The 19,441-nt window shown below is 39.5% G+C and overlaps 1 protein-coding gene across 1 annotated transcript in view; it reads left to right on the plus strand.

The window, feature by feature from the left end:
- Positions 1-19,441, plus strand: part of LOC117816496 (myosin phosphatase Rho-interacting protein-like) — a 34,843-nt gene that overhangs the window by 14,948 nt on the left and 454 nt on the right. Inside the window, exons 4-20 of the mRNA XM_034688789.1 lie at positions 6,535-6,743; positions 9,365-9,516; positions 10,905-11,071; positions 11,151-12,265; positions 13,178-13,317; positions 13,716-13,869; positions 13,956-14,039; positions 14,827-14,874; positions 15,112-15,180; positions 15,356-15,445; positions 15,635-15,729; positions 16,711-17,353; positions 17,484-17,718; positions 17,855-17,966; positions 18,115-18,274; positions 18,455-18,568; positions 19,318-19,404. Of these exons, the coding sequence (XP_034544680.1) occupies positions 6,591-6,743; positions 9,365-9,516; positions 10,905-11,071; positions 11,151-12,265; positions 13,178-13,317; positions 13,716-13,869; positions 13,956-14,039; positions 14,827-14,874; positions 15,112-15,180; positions 15,356-15,445; positions 15,635-15,729; positions 16,711-17,353; positions 17,484-17,718; positions 17,855-17,966; positions 18,115-18,274; positions 18,455-18,568; positions 19,318-19,404 (3,618 nt within the window). The 5' untranslated portion in view covers positions 6,535-6,590. The remainder of the gene's footprint in view (positions 1-6,534; positions 6,744-9,364; positions 9,517-10,904; positions 11,072-11,150; positions 12,266-13,177; positions 13,318-13,715; positions 13,870-13,955; positions 14,040-14,826; positions 14,875-15,111; positions 15,181-15,355; positions 15,446-15,634; positions 15,730-16,710; positions 17,354-17,483; positions 17,719-17,854; positions 17,967-18,114; positions 18,275-18,454; positions 18,569-19,317; positions 19,405-19,441) is intronic.

Below are 19,441 nucleotides of genomic sequence, written 5' to 3' on the forward strand. Positions count from 1 at the left end.
TGAAAGTGAGGAATCAAGTTATTGAGTATAACAGAAAATGTTTAGCTTGACAATCAGTTTATCTAAGGAAAAATAATCAGCTGCTATTTTGATTGTGTCTCAAAGTAAATTGCCTTACATTCTGTGTTTTTCTCTGGTTTGGAGATTTGTTTGTCAAACAAAAGTTATTTAAGAGATTACTTTGGGTTGCTGGAAGTTTGTGTTCAAAACTGTTGGATATTTTTCTGCATTGCACAAGTTTTAGAAGAATCAGAGTAAGGATATATTATGGGACCTCTGAGATGACATGTGAATATGTCCATGCTTAAGTCCAGTAGGACTAAATACTGAAGTTCTCATGGAAAGAGGGATTTTCTTTTGGCAGCTTGGTTTAGTTTTGTTTGCCTGTGTATGTGCATTTGCTTGCATGTGTCTGTGTGGGATGCTGAATCAATCTGGTATGCTACCTTTGTGCCAAAATAATCTCTCTTGCTTTCGTTTCTGGTAACCATTCATCCTAGAAATAGACAAAAAAGAGAAGTGGCGTCCAGAGAAATGAAGCAGACAGATTTAAAAACACCACCAGTCTCTCTAATCAAAATCATTAATACATGAATAATGGCAATGTTGTTTGACCATGGCAGCACAGTGTTAGCCATGTCCATATGGCATTATTTTTTTTTTAACCTCTGTGAAATGTTATTGCCAATTAGACACAACTCTTTAGTTTCCATGGAGACCTTATTTTCTCTTCTTTCTGCACTTTCATTGGCTCATAAGTGCACATGCTTGCTCTCTATCTCCACACGGTTTATTTTTAAAACCCCTCTCTTTGTAGTTCCATGAGACAACAGGTGGGCGTTGTGTGGCGTACGTGGGGACTTTGGGGTACAGTAATATAGGACTTAGCTATAAGTGTCTGCACAGGTTGGAGGGAAGGGATTAAATAAGTGGGCACACAAAAGGAGTGGGAGCACTGAGAATAACTCACAATGTTGAAGGAACATAATGTTCTATGTGTTACAACAGTTTGATAACTGATGAAAGTTTTACAGGCATAAAGGGGTGACACTTCAACATGAGAAATGTGTGGGTTGCACATAAAGATAGTAACATTTAAATAATGAGTTTATAATGTTAATGTCTCAAAAAACAGACTTTTGCTGAGAGTATTAAGACATGCTGTGAGATGTGAAGCTAAGAAAGGTGAAAGACAGACCTTCCTCAATGCCAAAACATGGCCATGTAAAAACATAAGCATTCTAGGTGGTAGATATGGATGCATTTTAGTGGCATAAATAGTGTAAGGCACCTCTGTATATCTCTCTCAATTTGGACTGTCCTTTCATTGTGTCCATTCAACAAACAGTACACCATACATACACACACACATATATATATATACATACACACACACACACACACACACACACACACACACACACACACACACACACACACACACACACACACACACACACACACACACACACACACACACGCACACATTGTTTCCCCAGGGAAATTTACATGGTCATTTATGGAATTTGCCTGAAAACCATTATGATAAGTTTACTCCCCAGTCTTTTGTTTTATTTGATAAGCAGCGCTATTTTCTGTAGTGCCGACTGTCTCTGTGGCCCTGCTTGTTGACTCCCCCTCAAACACCACAAGAGCCAATTTACTCAGAAGCAGGTGGATGCTTCATTACTCACTCTGAGAGCTGATCCAGGTCAACATTTTTCTGCTAAAGTAGACCGAAGAAAGGGTAGACAAGATTAAGAAGAAAGGGTTGTAATCAGTCCCATATACAAACCATGTGTACCATTTTGCTTTTAAAAAATGACTTCTCCCCTTTTTTTTTGTGAACACTGCCAGAGTTTGTGTTAGCAAACTTTACTTTAAAGATGGGGAATTGTGCTGTTCTATATGTTGAAATAACCCCTTCAGGCTTCAGAGGCCACTTTCAACACCAGATTTGGACAGTTTTTTCTACTCTGGGGTTTTCTTTGTGATGTCATTAAGTTATGTATTTCTTTATATGAACATCTGTTGCCATCTTCAAAGATCCACTGACTCAGCAGCAGTTTCTTGCTGTAATTTACTCTCCTCTGCTCTGCACACTGTTCACCAAAATATCTGAGGACACTTAAATCTCTTCCTATGTATGCATACATCAGCATTGGAGTGTGTTAGAAACTCCTCATTACTTATTATACACTGCATTTAAAGTATGAATCAAGTGTGCTATCAGGGAAGAATTCATATATATTGTAACCCATGTAAATCTTTCATGTACAAGCTGTGACCAGCCACTCCTTTTTTTTCGGGTGCAGCAGGATTTGACACAAAAATTATTTGCAGTGCTTTAAAAAAACAAGAATTATAGATTAATAAAATGAGTGGGCTTGTCGATTTAACAGCTAAAAAGATGGTTAAAGTTGTTAAGCTCAGGAGGTTGTTCTGAGCAGAAATACTGGTAACAATCAATACTTGCCTCTGGTGAGGGGTAGGATCAAGTTTAGGAGTGCTGGATCAATGTTTGCCCTCTGTGCTGAGGTGATCACTGTGGGAATTTAATTAATCATCTATGATCGTTCTTCTTTTGAAAGACTCTGTTATGTAGCCCTGTTCTTTTTGCTTTTTGTTGAGTGTTTTCATTTTATTTCTACTCCAGCAGACAGAGTGATGCAGAGCAAAATGATCAATAACACGTGACTATATTTGTAACTCCGACCCAAAACAAATACACGTTAAAAGCTGAGCACACAGCACATGCCCCAACATGTCCATGAATCTCTGAAGGGTGGACTACATGATACAAGTGTTAAATGAAGAAAAACAAAGCAAAGCAAAGTTAATATTTTTTTTTTCATATATCAGTATCAGCAATGTTAATGTGAGGCATTAAATATATTAGTTCCTATTAACTCATAAAATAATTTCAAATATCAGTTCAATGTCCAAAAAGTATATGGAGGTTAACATAGTATCATTTTTTTCCATCTGAATGGGATCAAAGCAAATGAGCCATATGTGTGAAAACCACAGACTGTATAAATATGGACGTAGTATCCGTGACGTCACCCATCTGTTCCTGAGAGCTGTTTTGAAGCAAATCGACGGCAGCTGCCATATTGGAAATGCGGAACTCAACCAGGCAGAGTGTGACGTAGCGTGAGCCTCCTAGCCAATAGCTATGAGTTCCCGACCGGGAGTCACGTCAGTCATGTCCTTATTTGGGCAAAACTGGCAATCTTAATATCTTCTGAAACCGTCACATTAGAAAAAAATCACCCCCCATACAGTGTGTGCCATTAGAGAGATTAGCTTCGTAGGGCCAAGCCGTTTTTTGAAACAGGCTGTAAACATGTTTATTAATGCTGCAAAGATCGTCTTTTTCCCACTCAGGTCAATGTGGTTTCCGGTGTTTCTGCAGCCAGCCTCAAGCGGATTTTCGATGTATTGCAGTTTATAGTACTTCCGCATTGGCTTCATCGTTTGAGTCCAGAGGTTGCCACTTGGTGAAAACAGCCTTAGTATGGAGGAGCACCTTTAACTAATTGAGGGGAATTTAAAGGGTTCAAGTGGGGACTCAGTGGGGAATGCTAACTGAGTGTAATGGCAGAGAGTACTGTTAGCAGGATACTGCAACAAGGAGTTATATAACACAGGAGCTTTATAGCAGGTCCGACCAGGACCCTGACACTGGGGTTGATAAGACAGGGCATAGGAGAGTTTCAGGCTGCATACCTTAATTTAATATTGACTTATTTCATCATTTAAGATTTAATACTATTCAAATATTTAATCTACAGTCTACTGATGCAAAAATTGGTGCAGAGAGCCTCTATTCATTGATATTTTTGTTCACAGTGGACATGTACAGTATGTGGGTGTGAAAAAAGTAGCTTCAAAAAGTCTTTGAACAATGTTTACTTACTTTAAAAAAGTTCCTTAAGTTGTTTGAGCTAAACTTTAGTGAATTTCCATGGATACTGTATCTACTCTCCCGTTTCCCTGACTGGTAACCGAGAAGCTAAATGTAGTTTCAATGCGTGTGACACACAGTGGAGGACAAAAATATCTTACTTTGTCATTTTATTTGCCAGAAAATGTTTAATGAAACTCCTCCGCCTTACAGGTTTAATTCCACAGAACTGCATGACAAAATACAAGCTTGCATAAATGAACTCCTTAAACTTTAAAAACTTAGAGGAAAAAAAAGTACATCAAAGCCATTGCATGTATATGATTGTCTTCAGTTTGTTTATGTCCCAGCACTGTATGTGCACTTACACACACATGAACTCAGACACATGCACCTAGTCACACATAAGTACACAAACGCACTGACAAATGGTAACAACCTCAACTGATCCTGCAAACTGTTTTCATAGGAGCTACTGGACCCAAACCATCTCTGATAGCAGATAGCAAAAGTGAGATCCTGTCCTGCAATCTACACAATGACAGTGGAGCTACCATCTCAAAGTTACTGATCACTACAAAGAAACATAAGCAGTAGTGAATGTAGCAGTGGTGTGAAAGGCTGTGACATTTGCCTAATTTTTGTTTGAATGTGTTTCATCTACAAAGTCCCAAGAGGAAGGAGAGCTTCATGAGGACATAAAAGTTATCATAAATATTCCTGGTGGAGTGCTGTTCACCCTAAATGGAAATGTTCGGTGGATGTACTTTTCAACAATAAGCAGGCAAATTTTTTAACTTGACCGTGAATTGAAATTTTCAGTTAATGTTTATTTGTACCACAAGGAGGCTGATTAGAATCTGTTGCTATAAAAGTGTTACGACCATAGAAACGAAATTTTGGCTGCATAAATAAAACATTGTTAAAACAACAAACCATCTTTTAATTATTATTTTGTGTCAACTTGTTAGTGTCTTTAGTTGGTGGCTGGATGACAAGCGGGATAATGAATAGTAAATGGAGGTCACGCACATTAGAATCCCTTCAGGGTAAGACCAAATCCCTTTGCTTTGTATCAGAGTCCTGCTAACTCTCTCAGGGCTCTGCATCACATAACCACCTGTTCAATATACAGTACACTATACAGTACACCATACATACATACATACATACATACATGTATACATACATACATACATACATACATACATACATACATACATACATACATACATACATACATACATACATACATACATACATACGTAAATACATATGTACATATGTAAATACAGTATATATAAACTGTGTGACGTTTATGATCCAGCTCCGTGCAGGTGCTTTATTCTATTCATAAATTGTTCGAGGATCATCAAATGAAACTAATACTAGTTCTATAGGTCTCTGTCTTGCGCACATTTCTATTCATCAGACTAACATGTTTGGTATCTTTCCAACACTTTTGGATTCCAAATTGATTCTTGAGTCTTGTTTTGTGTTGCCCATTTTTCTTTCATTACCCATTTGCCTTGATATTACCCCTATAACCTTATACTAGTCTAATGTCTTTGATCTCACAGAAATGGTCATTTAAATACGTTTGCCAGTTTTAGGTTTTGGGTATAACTTATTTGCTCAGTTACCAAATATAACAAAAGGGCTTCATGAGTTTAATCATACTTTTTAATAAATTCAGCAAAAGATCTCATGTCTTTGGTTATGTGTGCTACTGCTAACACAAATCTACTTTTTGTACACAGCCCTGCTCTGTAATGTATAAAAACTGTATCTAAAAACTGTAATCTACTTTTTATTGTAATTCTCAAACATTTTAAATCTTGTTCATCATTGTTGGTGGATAAATTGCCAGAGCAACCATCTGTCAAGTAAGTCTGCCACTATCCATAAGACAGCTGTCAGGAGGAGTCAGTGCTTTGTCTCACTTTCTAAAGATGTTGATATGTGATAGGACACAGTCACCATATTGTGCCAATGTAGGAACCAATGGATGTTTATTTTATGATAAGAGACTCCAGCCTCTTTAGCCTTGGAGCAAACCATTTTCAAAACTGGGCTTTCTATGGAGGATCTCATCCTGGAAATACAATATATAACACTGCTTCTAATTTTTGTCTACAGCCTTCATAAGGTAAGTGTCAAGTCATTAATTATTTCTACATGAAGCTTGTTTAAGTTACCTATCTTTGTACATTGCACAATTACTTTATACACTGTCACAATGTTCTGTTCTGATGTGTAAAACTATCGCATCAGTAGAGGTGTATGTTTCAGTGGACAGGAAATTTGAGAAACTATGCAAACAAACTCTCCTTACAAGACTGTGTACTGTTGTTGACAAGGAGGTGACAAGTTCTGTACAATAAATGTATCACCAAAATTATTTCAATTGTACAACTGTTTATCCGTGTATATGCAGCTAAATAAGGTATCAAAGTAATTAATGATAACCTCTCATAGCCTGTTCAATCATAACTCATTTTTGATCATAGTTGTTGTTCATATTATGCAAATAAACTGTTCCCACAACCCTGCCGATCCCCATGGGAAATAAGATGACTCAAATCTTAATAAATACAAATGATTCAGTCTGTGTCTTTGCATAGGTACCTGAGAATATCCAGTCAAATACAACAAATGACAGGCTGGATCCTACTGGATCATGATAGCGACCTCTGCTGTAGACTACTACTGCCGTCAGTTCCGGCCCAACACCTTTGACCCCTCCCGCTGTGGCTGCTGTCTGAGGCCGGATCATATGCACCTCAGCACCGACACCACCGCTGCTGCAGCACAGGACGGCACACAAGAGTTGGTACGTACACAAACTACTCAGTAGATTTTATAAACAAAATTAGACCTATATAAAAAACTTCTAGAAAATAGACATAATGCCTCAGAACACTTGTAAAAAACAAAGACTCTCTTTCAGGAGTGATTTTTTAGAATCATTGTTCATGCAATCTCAAAATCAACCCATCTCTCTGGGCTACTATGGGTTTTACTGGCAGTGTGTGCACACAGCAGGGCCTATAACAATACTAATAGTACTGTGTGGAAATTATAAATTACAGGGTGAAGTGCCTACTGTGTGTTTGTGAAGCACTTGGTTATCAATAGTCTTAAAGTGCTTTTTTAAAAAGCTTAATTTACTACCAAAAATACGTATGTGCTTTCTGACCTACTGTTGCCACCAAAAGTAAACCAAGGCTAACTGATTATCAAGCTAGCAAGTGGGAAAGGCATTGCAAGGATTGCAAGGCACAATGACAGAGAAAAAGAATGAGAAAAAAAAGATGAGGGCTTCAAATAAAATCACCATTTGGAAGACAGAAACGAAAAAAAAGTATTATTGGTATGAAAGTTCCCTTCTAGATTTGGATTTAAATTAATTAAAACAACAAACACCAACTTAACACAAAGAAAAAATGCTGTCATGGAAAATACAGAAAACATCTGAAAACACACCACAACTTGGTAACTTACTATCAAAATTTTGAAGTATCTTCTTGCCCCCCAAAAAGCAGTCATATTTAATGGCTTTAGGTCAGGTTCAGTTTTATGAAAGCGCAATAAATAAATTATATATATGGATGCATGTCTACTTACGCTTTCCATACATAAGACTAACCAGCTCAGCTAAATATCCCAGATCATCAGCATGGCTTTTCACATGACGACCCGTTATGAAAATTACGACAGCAATGGCATTGAAACCCTTCGTCCTAACCTCAGGGGCCCTAATGCATTATGTAAGGAAAATGACTGGATTCAGCTCTGTTGGTATATTATACAACTTAAGGGCATGATGTAGGGAAGTTATTGAATCTAAAAGATATCTGCTGATTTAAAAGACAACTCTTTGTACATACAAGTGGATGGTAATAAGTCTTTTTTTTTGGCCAGCAGGCATCATGTGTCTGCCCACTTCTTGAAATTACATGGTTTGGCCACTATGTAAAATTGGCTTTAATTGGTCTTGAGTTTTTCCTGGGGGCTTGGAAGGCAGCAGTTTTTATCTTGGATTTCCCAAACTGAATTTCACTACAGCCATTGAAATTCCTGTGACAGTTCTTCCTTTGCTAGCTAACATGCAGCAAAGGATAATAATGCTTCTTCTCATGAGCATTGCATGGTTAGCATTAGAAATAAATATCCAATGTTGTCGTAATAAAAGGTACTGCTACAGAGATAAACAGATAACCCATCCTTCTGGGGGTTCATCTGCAGATAGTAAAGGCTTTTCTTGCTCTTAACAGATGAGAGTACTGGTGAATACCCATTAATTTGTATTTTGCACCTTTTCAGAGCAACTCTTTTTTTCTAGCCCTCAAGTGACCTCCATTTGCTTCCAACGATCAAACAATGGTCAAAATCTTTGGAAATTATAAACGATAGGGTCAAGTACTTTTAATGGCTTGCAATGGTCCAATGGTACAGGTTTAATAAAGATGTTCCATATAATGCACACTGAGCTCACAAGATCAACTGAATCACAAAGTGAAACTACTGCTGACAAGGGAGGAGGATAACACGACAAGGTGGCATTTGATTCTGAATCATAAATTAATAAGAGCTAATTACTAATGGGTGGTAATCCGATATGCCCATTCAATACATGCAAACATGTCCCCTGAAACAGCATTGGCCTACCTAATTTAAATGATATAGTGGAATACAGTCAGAAAACTCTTTCTTATCTAAGTTATAACTAAAATATTAATGCTGTGCTGATTCAAAATCAAAAATGATTCTGCTTTACTGTAAAAGTCAGGAGCTTAAACAAGGAAATGCCTTTGCAGGATGCCTGTTGGTGAAATAAAACTAAAAGTAGGATTAAGATAAAGATGAGAAAGAAGTTGAATGGGCGGTCTTGGTGATGCAAAAGCACTAGAGCAATGAAATAATGATGAGCATGACCAGAGACTAGCTTAAGTTACGTCCTGCGTGGACTAAAAGTATTGGCTTAGCTAGAACGAATAGGGAGAAGGAAGGAGAGCTGCTGAAAGACTTCACTGAAGATTTGGCTTTAAGACAATGAGAAGTCACAGTAAGTGGTAAGTGCCTTCATGTTAAGACCTTGGATATTGGTGTTTTCTGGTTAAATGTCATTGCTTGTGTTGTTTATTCTCTGAAACATTGAAGATAAAAGACATCATTCAGCAGGTAGCTGTGATAATCTTTTGTCAGGCTCATAATGTGGTGCAAGTTACTCTCTTATTTCAGAGCTACTGATTGAGACACTGGATCTTTTGAATGCTGGGGGAAATTTAAAAACAAAGACCGTCAACAGTCAAATTATTCAATTTTGACATTGCTGTCAAAACTTAATGCAATTTGAGTCCATCTTGTTTTTTGAATATTCAAAACAAAAGTTTGAGACTTACAAATATATCCGAATACTTTAAAAATCTGTTTCTGTGCTGCACAAACTAGGATGAAGATGATGATAATCATGTGCTGTCTGAGGTGACCTCAAATGCCAGTAGTGATGACATCAGCGGTGGTTGGACCTACGAATGGAGTCTGGTCCACAGCCTGAGTCCTGAGTGGGAACTTAATATCTGTGACCCTGACATACAATCCAGGTGAGAGTATCCCCTATCCTAATTTTAGAAAGCACTTATTTTAGCTAGAACAGTTTGCCTTTAAAGTGAGGGCATTTATAAAATGATATAACATTGTTTCAGAAGGAGAGACTCCTTAGCCACTATGACCAGTATGTCTCTGAATATTACAAAAGAAGCTGCATTTACATGCATTTATATCTGATTATTATGTGACTATTTTACAATGCAGTGTTCTGCTAGAAAGGCGTGAAGGCAAACACGTCATGTCATATCTTAGCACTGTATTTAAGGGATGGACATTATTGCACAGGTGACAAAGATTTCGACCTGAAAAAAAAAATAAAGAGTGAGTGGCCAATGAAAGAGGCCACACTGTAGTAAAATCTCAGTTTAAATGTTGGCCTTTCACAAGCAACAGAGACGTTTGTACTCCAAAACTCCAAATCACAAAAACCACCACCTCTCTCATGATGCTGATTAAGTGCAGGGTGTCCAATTCCAATCCAGTGCACTTTTTAGCAATTGGGCAAATGACTTCACATGAGCATCGATATGTGTTTTTGTTTGTGCAAAAAAGCTATTTCTCATTTACAGAAAAAATACATATTGTTGAAATACTTTTTTCAAACCGAATTAATCTAGTGTATGCAAAACCATTGAACTTGCATTAAAAAACTATTTTCAAAATGTTGTCTAGCATTAGCAATGCATTTTGAAGTCATTCTACTCATATCAGTGAGCTTGTTGCTGTTTTATAAAATATAATTTGACTGAGATTAACGGTGTCATAGCAAACCTGCTAAAGGCTCAAATTAGATCAGCACCTTGGGGACACAAGATATGATTCATCCTGGGGTTGGAGTTAATGGAGTCTACTGGGGAAATTTGTATGGGATGATGTGCACAGGACGACAGACCAAGGATGGTGTAATTTAGGATGATGTAATCCTGAACCAGCATCAAATTTTGATGGACAGGAAAGTTTTGATATGACACCATTGTATTCGGGTCCGTACTGACTTTGACTATTATAAAAAGAGGTTTCAAAAGCCAGCCCAACAGAAAGTGCTTGGAAATTACATAAAAGCAGAGGTCATGAGCTGATTATTCAGTTTCCTATGGAGGCGTACTCCATAGCGTATTGAGTGTATACACACGTGGAGTTTATTGCTTTATTTGCATGCTGGTATGCACCTGATTCCACTACTCTTCAGTGTTTAACTTCAAGTTTTTTACAAGTACAGTACATTAAAGAGGGGTATTGATGTAAGTCACTGCAAGAGGCCCTGAGCTTTTTTGGCCCACTGGGAACCTTTTGCCACAACAATATATTAGAATGGAAAACACTGTGTTTGCACCAGATTCATTGTCTGCATAAGTGATGCTTCTTAATTACTTTCCTCCAGTTCTCCAAGTCCCTGCAACTATCCAGACAGAAGCAGATCCCTCAGCGCAGGGAGGAACTGTCTAGCCCAAAGAGATATGACTCGGTTGGACCCTTCTCCTCATCGTGGAACTGGAAGCGCCTGGATGGATGAGAGGAGTGGCAGAGACAGGTCACGCCGGCCGTCGGGTATGTCAAAAATGCAATTTTAAAGGTTTACTGCTGTCTTAATCTACAGAAATCAGTCTTGATCATACCTGATTTTCAGATACCAGAGGAGACAGGGAACAAGAGAGTGGCTACTTCTCTCCAGACAGAAGAGGGGATAGTCAGCGGCAGATGGAGGAAGCCAACAAACGGCACTATCGTTACTACGAGAGGGGACGTCCTCTCCCTACCAACTATGTTCCCGAGCCTAAAGCCTGTGTCCCCTACAGGAATGTCAACCTGGGTGTGCCTTCCCAGCGGAGAAATGAAGACACGTTCATCCAAGAATCTTGGAGAAGTGAATCCCCTGAAAGGTATAGTTACCACTCAAACTTTAGACGTGGAACTGAGTCAGAGAGGAATTCACCAACCCGACACAGCTCTGTGAGTCCAGATCGCTACAAGTTAATTGAATCTCCTGTGATGACCCAGCGAAGGAGCTCCCTCTCCAGGAGTCAAGCTTGTTCCCATTCCACATCTCATGGCTCCTCTCAGCTCCCATCACATGGCCCATCTCGGCAGACATCCGGCATGACCAGTCCAAGCCGCAGGAGAGAGTCCATTATCTCTCAGACAGTCTCACCTTCTAGAGCCACTCCATCTCACAGGCATACTGATTCCTTCCATTTGCAGAACGGTGAATACGATGCTCAAAGGAGATACAGCAAAGCCTCAAGGAGTCTGTCACAAGCTTCCAACAAACACAGTTTGGACTCTGAAAGACTCTACAGGAACCTGGAGTCTCTCTCCCGCCGTGGATCCTCCACCATACAGAAAAACTCAAATGAAGGGTCTCAAGCATCTCCTCGGACAAGAACAGCTGTCAACAGTTCGGCCAACACTCTGTCTCACAACAGTCGTGAGGTATCTCCGCCCAGAAATGGCTACAGCACACAAAGCAAACTGAGTCCTTCTCAAGGCTCCTGGCAGGGGTCCTCACACTCCTTACTTAGCCTTCAGCCCTGTCGAGGTTCTTCAGCATCAAGACATCAGTTAAGAGGTGTAGACACTCAGGTGCTTGGTGGTTCACTCTCACCGGTTGTACCCACAGAAACTGACAGATGCAATAAGGGAAATAATAATGCCAGTGGGGAAAGAAGCAGGAGTACCATGAGGAGAGGCATGGATGCCTTACTGATCTCTGAACCCAAGAAGGACGCAGTGGAAGTGGAGGAGGTAAGTTTATAAGGCATTACTTGTTCTTGTCCAAGTTGTGTAAGGACAAACCTTACTGACTCTAATGATCCCCTCACATTTTCCTCCATTGCCTTCATGGCATACAAATGTTAATATATCTAACACTCATAATTACATACAAGTTATAACTTTACATAGTTTATAGTTTACAGTTATTACAAGTAATTATATTAATTGGTTGTACCTTGTATTTGGCTTACATTAGCAAATGTTAGTGTGCTAATATAGTTAAATGCCACCCCAATTCAGACATGACTCTGTAGTGGAAGTCACTGCATGGGCTCAAATTCACTTTTGCAACCATTTTCTGTGAACACAGTTTGCCGCTGCATCCAAAATTACATGTTAAATGGGTGACCAGGTCACCACGCAAAGGGGAAACCATATGTAAACATGATCCAGAAACACCAGCGACTTCTCTGGACCTGAGCCATTTGAAAAAGACTGAAATAGAAAACTGTCCTGTGGTCAGACAAGTTAAAATTTGACATTCTCATTGGTAATTATGGACATTGTGTCCTCTGATCTGAAGAAGAGAAGGAACATCCTGCTTGTTATCAGCTCACAGCTCAAAAACCAGCATCTGTGATTGTATGGGGATGGGTAAGTGCCTGTGGCATGGTAGCTTACACATCTGGGAAGGCACCATTAATGCTGAACAGTATACAGAGGTTTTAAAGCAGCATTTGCTGCCATCCAGACAATGCCTGGAATTGGAGTTGTTAATTGCCTGTAAATTTTAAACAACAACTAATACCTATTTGTTCTCGTTTTTTACAACATTCTAACGTCAGAGCCATCAGCATGACTTTAGCTTCTCAGCCTTGATGTGTTTTCTGTCAGAGATTCAACATTATCATATAAAATATTGATAAATCTTTATGAACTAAGGTGGGGATGACCATGGAAGACTACATCGTCCTGGCTAATATCCCAACGATCCACCTGGAGTCAGAGGAAGAGCTTCCAGGGCTGAAGAGGAGAAACCAGAGCCCCAGCCCATGTAGGGATCACAAGCTTAGGACTTACAGGTTGGTGGTACTAGTTATGGTACTGTAGACTAGACTGGATGGTGATAGTTCCACTTCAACATGTAAAAGAACATGAACAAAAGGGCAGTTACATTTAAAGTAAATTATCCATGTTAAAATAGATAACAAGAAAAATTCTATCTGAGAGGTTTGAACCTAGAGCCTTTTTACTGTGCAGCCTTCTTAAGTGTAGAATCCAGCTCTCACACTTGAGACTTTGAAGATATCATTGATCTGACTGTAACAAATCACCTCAGTCAAGTAAAGAAATAGGAGTGTGTGTGATGCCTTCACAAAGTAATTTGAAAGTTCAGTCAGAAAAATACAAAGTAAGTTAGGTTTGTGAAAGATGTATGATTATGTTGTATCCTTTCCTTTTATTTAATGTGTTTGTGAAGGTATCAGGATGAAACAGACATCTATGGTTCAAGGTTTGAGTCAGATGAGAGGGGGAGAGGACGAGAGAGAGGCAGGGACAGACGAGAGAAATGTCGAGACTCTGAGAACGGACGATCATCTCGAAGGCCGTCAACTGCCCCTCTTCATACACAGGTATGATGCTATTATTGCAGAAACTTTGTTATAGAAATCCATGTTTTAAATAAAACTTGTGAAACTGTTTGTTTATTCTACCAAAGAGTTCAAGTTCAGATTATCAGAGTGGAACATACAGATCTGTTAAGTCAAAGGAGCACGCCTCTCTTGATCGCCCGCAGACACAGGTGAGCAGGGTCCCATGACTTTCAGCACCCATTCAAATCACATGAGTTTTTGTAGGAAAATGGGTCAGTTTTCTCCTTTAACTCAGGTTTTTCTCTACAGTGCAACTTGCAGGGAGAAAAGCCAGCTGTTAGCTCTCTGTGTTTTAGGGCAGCGTGTTCATGTGATTTATCATCTATATATTTAGATTTTAGGCCGGTTTGAGCCAATGTTTTCTGCAGAGTTGTTCCTAAAACTTTTAAGTTAACAATTCAGAGAAATTTATAATAATTAATTGAAATACTCAAGATCCTCCATTCAAGTTCTATGAATTAAATGCAACGATTTGATAGTTTCCTTGAAATAAATGAGGGTAATGTGTCCTATCACATTTGAGCTTTTCCATCATTTCACTTCACATCATTCAGTCAATGTGACTTTCTTTCTTCCCTCCTCTTGCATATTGGATCCTATGCTTCGTGCATGGTAAGGGTTTTTCTGCTAACATGCCCTATCAGACCCTGCTTCAACTCTTCCTCTTTCACTTCCTATTTCACACAGTTTAACAATTCTAACAATGAGGTTCTGCAAAAAACTACTCATCGTCATATTTTTCTTGTTCTTGTTTCACACTTTGCATGCTTCAGTGTTCAGCCTTCACGTCTATGCTTCACAATGATTTAATTATCTGGCAGAGAAATATTGTCTGCTTTTGACAGTTTCCGTTTCCTCCGCTTTCACCATGAAGTATGAGACAGAAACCACTACTGAATGCCTTCAAAGAGCTTCCTCTTGATATTTTCATGCCAGGTGCTGCTTCTGAAGGGGTGGATGTCCAGACTGGATGAGCATGGAGAGGTAAAATAGAAGTCTTTACTTTTCTTTTTCAGATACGATTTTTGAGAACATTATTGCAAATGTCTATTCTATTTCCTGTTTTAACCACAATCTGACACCCTGACAGACAATACGAAATACCACAAGCTGTCTATGAATATGTCCACATATCATAGCAGTGAATATGTCAGTAGATGTCAGGGACACTAACAAAAATCAAGAAATTAATGTTGTGTGTGTTACCTATGTTTTGCTCAGTGGAGGAAGCACTGGTTTGTTCTGGGTGATACTACGCTGAGGTACTACAGAGACTCGGAGGCTGAGGAGGTATGTCCGTTTATGTGAAAGCAAGTTTTAAATTAGAGAGAACACTTCCTTAAAGCTGTTCAAAATGGAGTCATTGGAAAGAGTTTTGTGCAGGTTTAAATATTCTTTTTTGGTATTTGGGTTGCAAATGTTTATGACCTGACTAAATGTAATCTCTTACTGTCTTGTACTGCAGTCGGATGATGTGGACGGAGAAATAGACCTGGCATCATGTGTGAATGTGTCAGACTGTGATGTAGAAAAGAACTATGGACTCCAAATACAAGTATGTATTTACTGCTCTTGTGTTTTGCTCATTTTCTCATGTACAAAAGACCATCAGACAGATGGACAGTCAGATACCCATCATACACTTCCCCTGTTACCACGTCAATGACATGTTTGGCTGCTTCCTGTTTAACACTGTGTGTGTCTCTGTGTGTGCGTCTTTGCACTGTCTTTTGATCTTCTTCAGACAAAGAGAGCAGTGTTCACTCTCTCTGCTATAACCTCCAGAATACGGCGGAACTGGGTGAAGTTACTAAAGCAGGCGATCCAGAACAACACGCAGTGAGTCCAGTCTCTTTTTACTGAGAGAGAGTGGTGGAAGCAGTATTCAGATACTAAAATTAAGTAAGGGTAGCAATATTACTTTAAATATTCTCCACTAAAAGCCTACACTGAAATTGTTACTAAGTACCATAAACAGAATGTACCAAAAATCTAAAAATGTTATGTATTCAATGCAGAAAATGGTAGGGCCTATGTCCACTAATAGCCTTTAATGCGCTAGCAGCTCCTGGAACCTTGAATTCAGAACATACTGTATCTTGCTAGATTATAAAAGTTGTCCCACGTCACTCCTACTTCCCTTAGTAGTGACCATTCAGTCTGTTTAAGCTTCATCTTTGCTTTCATTTAATGGAATTTAACAAAGAAATGTTAAAACAGTAGAAAAGTTTACATAACATTAGCAGCAGCTCGATACCTGAAAATTGTAACCGTGAATAAACAAGTGAAGTAAGTTTCTCCTCAGTAAAGACCTGTGCCATTGTCCAAAGGGGAACTATTTTCAACTGAGAATATGGCAACAAAAAGCAGCTGACGCCGAGGATGTTTTTCCTGAAACACCAAACTATACTTATTTGTAGAGACAATAGGCATTGGCAGCACATACCTTATGTTAAAATTCCTATGAGGGAAACCGTTTCCCCCTTCAGGGCAAGAGCAAATGAAAACAAGTTCATAAACATAATCAGTCAGTATGTGATTACATCTTTTATTACTAACTAATCCTTTTTAGTGTTTTGAAAATTACAAAACAGTTATCCTTTGTGGAGAATACTTTATGTTTTTTATGGTCTTCTAGCAAATTATGCTAAATCTCTCAATACGAACCAAAAACTTGTCTTGTACTTGACCTGAAAATTCCTGAACACCACTTAGAAATGTAGACAATGTGATTGGGTGGTCTGTCTGTAACAAACCCTCTATCATCTTTCTTCTGATGTGTAACTCTACCCTCATGTCTCTCCCTCATTCTAACTTCAGCCAATCAGACAACAGCAGTGAGAAAGAAAACCCCCTCTTCCACAGAGCGTCTCCATGCCAACCCCCTGCTCAGTTCACCTGTGAGGACTCTGGCTATGAGCATTCCACTGCCACCAACACTACCACAACTGCAAACTCCCATCAGGCCAACCGCCAATACCACCACCACGGCCCCCAAACAGCAGACGGAGATCTGGACGCAGACTTGTCTCAAGCCAGTCAGAGAGAAGAGGGGGAGGGCTGGGACCGTGAACAAGCAAAGCGATTGGAGGAGAGGAACAAATGGTTTGAGGAAGGCATCCCGCTCAGTGAGATGGGCAGCAGGTGGGACTCCATGGAGCTGAAAAGCGGGAGTGTACCTGTGCCTGTTATTGAGGCCATGGACTTAGAGGTCAGTAGGAAGTGGGTCGAATTTGAGACGCTGTCGTTTAGGGACATGACCGCACAGTCTCTCATTGGAGCCCAGGCCCATCAGTCAAGCACCCCTCAGGAATCACAGACTCTCAACATCCCCAAGACCAATCAGTCAATCCCAGAGGACACCAAACAGTCTGTCACCAAATCAGAAAGTGATGTGTCACGCTTATCCATAAACGGAGCCCAAACTATTCAAACAAATACAGCTGAGGCGCTTCAAAAGGAGGTAAGAAAGAAAATGAAGTCACTTCATACAAAACTTTGAAAGTGATGAATAGAATCACAAGTCAGATAAGAAATTATGTTGAATTCAAAAGCTTTGTCTTAAGTGTTACATCTTCCTTTACAATCCCCAGGCCCTCTCTCTTCGAAAGCAGGTGGAGAGCATTAAGAGGGAGCGTGCAGGCATGAGGATAGAGGTGGACAGCCCGTGTGGCCCCGGGGCCCCCTGTAGGGCCAAACTAGAAGCAATGGAAGTAGCCCATCGGAAAGCACTGCAGGAGCTGCAGGAGAAACACATGAAGGAGATCAGGGAGCTGGAGGAGCAGAGAGACAAACTGCTGCAGGAGGAGAGACTGGCTGCTTCGAAAGGTAAGTAAGAGAGAGAGAGTCTGTGCTACATCCTTGATCTCTTCATCTTCAAAATGTATATTTCTGTGTTTTTTCCATGCTGTGTGGTTAAAGCAAAAACAGTTTGCACTACCTTTTGAATATCTCCGTAATATAGCCATGGAGGACTTAAAAGCATCTCACAGAGCAGAGCTGGAGAGAGAGTTGGAGAAGGCAAGTGGGCTGGTGGGAAGAGCTGCACACATGGACACTCCGTCCAAAGGCCACTTGTAAGTTTGTTCACTCCACTCCGCTATCATACTGAGACAGAGACTCACAGGCTGCACACTGCAGGCTCAAGATGTTCTATATAACATGACCCCTTGCATAATACTGAATTATAATTTACTTCATAATTGACTTGTTTGTGTGTTTCAGGCCTCAGGCGGATGTTTTGCACAGTGAGTTAGATGTGCTGTCAGAGAGATACTCTCAGACATGCCTGCAGCTGAACCGCACAGAGCAGAGCAGCAAGAGCCGAGAGACTGAGCTCAGTCAAAAGGAGAGAGACCTGGAGCAGCTCCGCAGAGAAAATAAGGTGTATACATGCCTATTTTATGTTTAAACACAATACTTTCTGAATTCTTGAGTTATTGCCATCAATTTTTTTTTTTTTTACATTGGGACTTATAAATGAGGAAAATGTATAAGCTAAGTAATTCTTTTTCATGCCTGGTATTTCTCTTTACCTTCATTTGAGCTTATAATCTTTTTCCAGGAGCTGAAAGCCAAGCTGGCCGAAGAGATCAGGCGCATGCGTTATTTCATCACAGGCCAGAGGTCGGACACAGCAACTCTTGTCAACACTGAGCGCTCTGCATCAGAAGTAGAGGTATTAATAGCAATCCGTTTATTTTTACCAGCTAAATTAGATCCTTGATTTCGACTCTCATTAGAAAAAAAAGCGTTAATTCTAATTCGTAATATCCTCCCACTGACCCCAACCCAGTCCTTATTAATGCATTTGAATCATTGACTTTACCTGGAAGGACAAATGTCGGCATAACTGTCATCATGGGAAAGCAGAAAAGTACCGTTTGATGTATTTGCTGTGGGGGTTTGAGCCCACTTAAAATAATAATAATAATAATAATAATAATAATAATAATAATAATAATAATAATAATGACAGAAATGTCATCATTTTGTATCCACGTGATGCCCCTCTGTTGTAACATTGCAAAGTGTTTCTATATTTTCTGGTGGCCTCATTTAAGTCAAGCATCTGTGGTCAGACATGTTTGAGTGCAACACATACTGCCACCTACTGCCTGAAACACATTAAGTTTTTGGAATAGTCCAACACTGAATCTCTTGAACTGCAGTGAACAATGGGTAGACTACCTGAAATCCAAAGTTTAAAAATTTGAAATAGACCACTATGAAATTAAAAAACTACAGCACAAGTTAAACTACCTTATTTCAAATATACTGACTAAAGTACTGGTACCTCAATATATACTTAAGGCCTGCACCTGAAAACAGTAAACATACTCTCCACTCCTGCTGTTACATAGACAATAACTTCTCTTCTGTGTACTTTACAATGCAAATAGTAAAGTTCCGCATTTTGTCTTTCAGACATTACTTAGAGCAAAGGATAATGAGGTGCAATATCTCAGAAAAGAAATCTGCTTTCTACAGGATGAAGTCCAGTCTCTTACCAGGGTGGGTTTTATGATCTGACAACCATACAGAACACTTT

This window comes from Notolabrus celidotus, chromosome 7 (assembly GCF_009762535.1).
Source record: "Notolabrus celidotus isolate fNotCel1 chromosome 7, fNotCel1.pri, whole genome shotgun sequence".
Taxonomy (NCBI): Eukaryota; Metazoa; Chordata; class Actinopteri; order Labriformes; family Labridae; genus Notolabrus; species Notolabrus celidotus.